This window comes from Lycium barbarum, chromosome 1, assembly GCF_019175385.1.
Source record: "Lycium barbarum isolate Lr01 chromosome 1, ASM1917538v2, whole genome shotgun sequence".
NCBI classification, from domain to species: domain Eukaryota; kingdom Viridiplantae; phylum Streptophyta; class Magnoliopsida; order Solanales; family Solanaceae; genus Lycium; species Lycium barbarum.
Window position 1 is genome coordinate 70,245,786 of NC_083337.1, and position 1,823 is coordinate 70,247,608.

Sequence of the window (1,823 nt, forward strand, 5' to 3'; positions counted from 1 at the left end):
CGGGAGGGGGAGGTGATTGATGGGGGTGGGCCTTGACTAGGTATTTTTCTAAAAATATTTTCTACTAACTAACCGAACTTGATAAAATAAGTAGAAATTCACTTATTTTTCTAGGAAAACATTTTTCGATTGGATGGTACATTTGGCTGTGCATTTACCACGAGAGGCTATGTATGGGGGGACCCGTACAATATCGTTGGATGTACAAAATAGAGAGGTTCTTGTGCAAGCTTAAGCGTTATGTGCGAAACAAGGCACGAGCAGAAGGTTCTATTGCAGAAGGCTATATTATTGATGAATGTTTGACATTTTGCTCTATGTATCTTACCGGCATCGAAACTAGATTTAATCGTGAAGATCGAAATGATGATGGATCTAGCAAGAAAGATAAACCTATTCTAGACATATTTTCAAAGAGTGCTAGACCATTTGGAGATGGAGATTATGATGCCATACCAAGGAAAGATCTTGATATGGCTCGGTGGTATGTGTTGAATAATTGCGAAGAAGCAGAATCTTTTCTTCAGTGAGTAATTTTTCTATTTATCTATTGATATTTTTATTTTTTAATACTATTTCTAAATAATTTATTTTTTACATGCAGAGAGCATAAAGAAGAGTTGGTGAAACAAGATGTTGGGAATATAGAAGAGAAACACAGAGAGCAATTTCCTTTATGGTTTAAAAGGAAAGTAAGTGATTTTAAGATAATAATCATGTTGTTATGTTTAAATTTTAATCTTTTTCTTCTTTACTAATTGAACACAACATTTTTTTAATCATAGATTTTGAAATTATATAATAAGGACAAGTCAATGTCTATCAAGAAATTATATCCTTTGGCAATGGAATCTGATGTGCGTGGAAGAAGACATACTGGCTGTGTTACAAAAGGTGTTAGGTATCTTATTCAACGACGCGATGAATTACGTAAAAGTCAGAATTGTGGTATAGTTGTTGCAGGCTATCATGAAAATGAGTTGATTGATTTTTATGGTATTATAACTGACATCATTGAGTTAGAGTATGTTGATGAGAATCGAGTTTTTCTATTTAAATGCAAGTGGTTTGATCTTCGCAAGAAAACAGGGATGCAAAAAGATAAACATTTTACGAGCATATGTGTTAAAAGATTTTGGTATGAACATGATTCTTTCGTACTAGCTACTCAAGAAAAACAAGTATTTTACATTGATGACTCGAAATTGGGGGAAATTGGCGAATTGTGCTCAAAGTTCAAGATAGACACTTATATGATGTCCCGGAGAAGGAAAATTCAGAGACAGAAAGTGATGAGTCGCATATTATAAATAATGATGTGTATCAAGACATGTCACTTGAAAGTAATTTGATTGTCAATGATACGGTGGATATGTTGAGTAAACTACATAGAGATGATGTTGAACCGATTACCTTGGATGCAAATGTAATTGAATTGGATGGTCAAACAGAACCAGAAGTTGAAGTTGATTATATCGAAGAAGATTCTGACTAAGAGGATGACACTATGGTAGAGTACATAAGTGATAATGAGGAGAATGAAGGTAATAATAGGACTAATGACGATGAAGCTGATAGCATAGGTGATGGCGGCAACATTGGCTTGTGATGTAACCTCATAATAGTAAGGTCAGTTACCTGTTAATAGTTCTTCTGAATTTTGTATCTTGTTTAGCGGATTTCAGGGGGATGACTTTCATAAGTTATTTGCAGATTTTGTCTGATTGAATTATGTATATCTTCTTATGTCTGAAAACCTACAAATGCAGAAACTTCTAACTTTTAATCACAGCCTTTTCTGCCTTTCATCTTTTAGAGAACTT

General features: G+C 33.9%; 1 protein-coding gene across 1 annotated transcript; it reads left to right on the forward strand.

The window, feature by feature from the left end:
• Positions 1–200: 200 nt before the first annotated feature.
• On the forward strand, positions 201–1,495 carry LOC132612162 (uncharacterized). Its single transcript, XM_060326485.1, has 4 exons — positions 201–526; positions 605–692; positions 786–1,181; positions 1,271–1,495. Exons 1-4 carry the CDS (start codon positions 201–203, stop codon positions 1,493–1,495), a joined length of 1,035 nt encoding a protein of 344 aa, XP_060182468.1.
• The last annotated feature ends 328 nt before the right edge of the window (positions 1,496–1,823 follow it).

Excerpts from the sequence above, each read along its gene's own strand:
- LOC132612162 (XM_060326485.1), top strand. The coding sequence starts at position 201 with ATGTACAAAATAGAGAGGTTCTTGTGCAAGCTTAAGCGTTATGTGCGA. Across the intron at positions 693-785 it reads CTTTATGGTTTAAAAGGAAA|ATTTTGAAATTATATAATAA; the intron begins GTAAGTGATTTT and ends TTTTAATCATAG. Across the intron at positions 1,182-1,270 it reads TAGCTACTCAAGAAAAACAA|GAAAATTCAGAGACAGAAAG; the intron begins GTATTTTACATT and ends GTCCCGGAGAAG.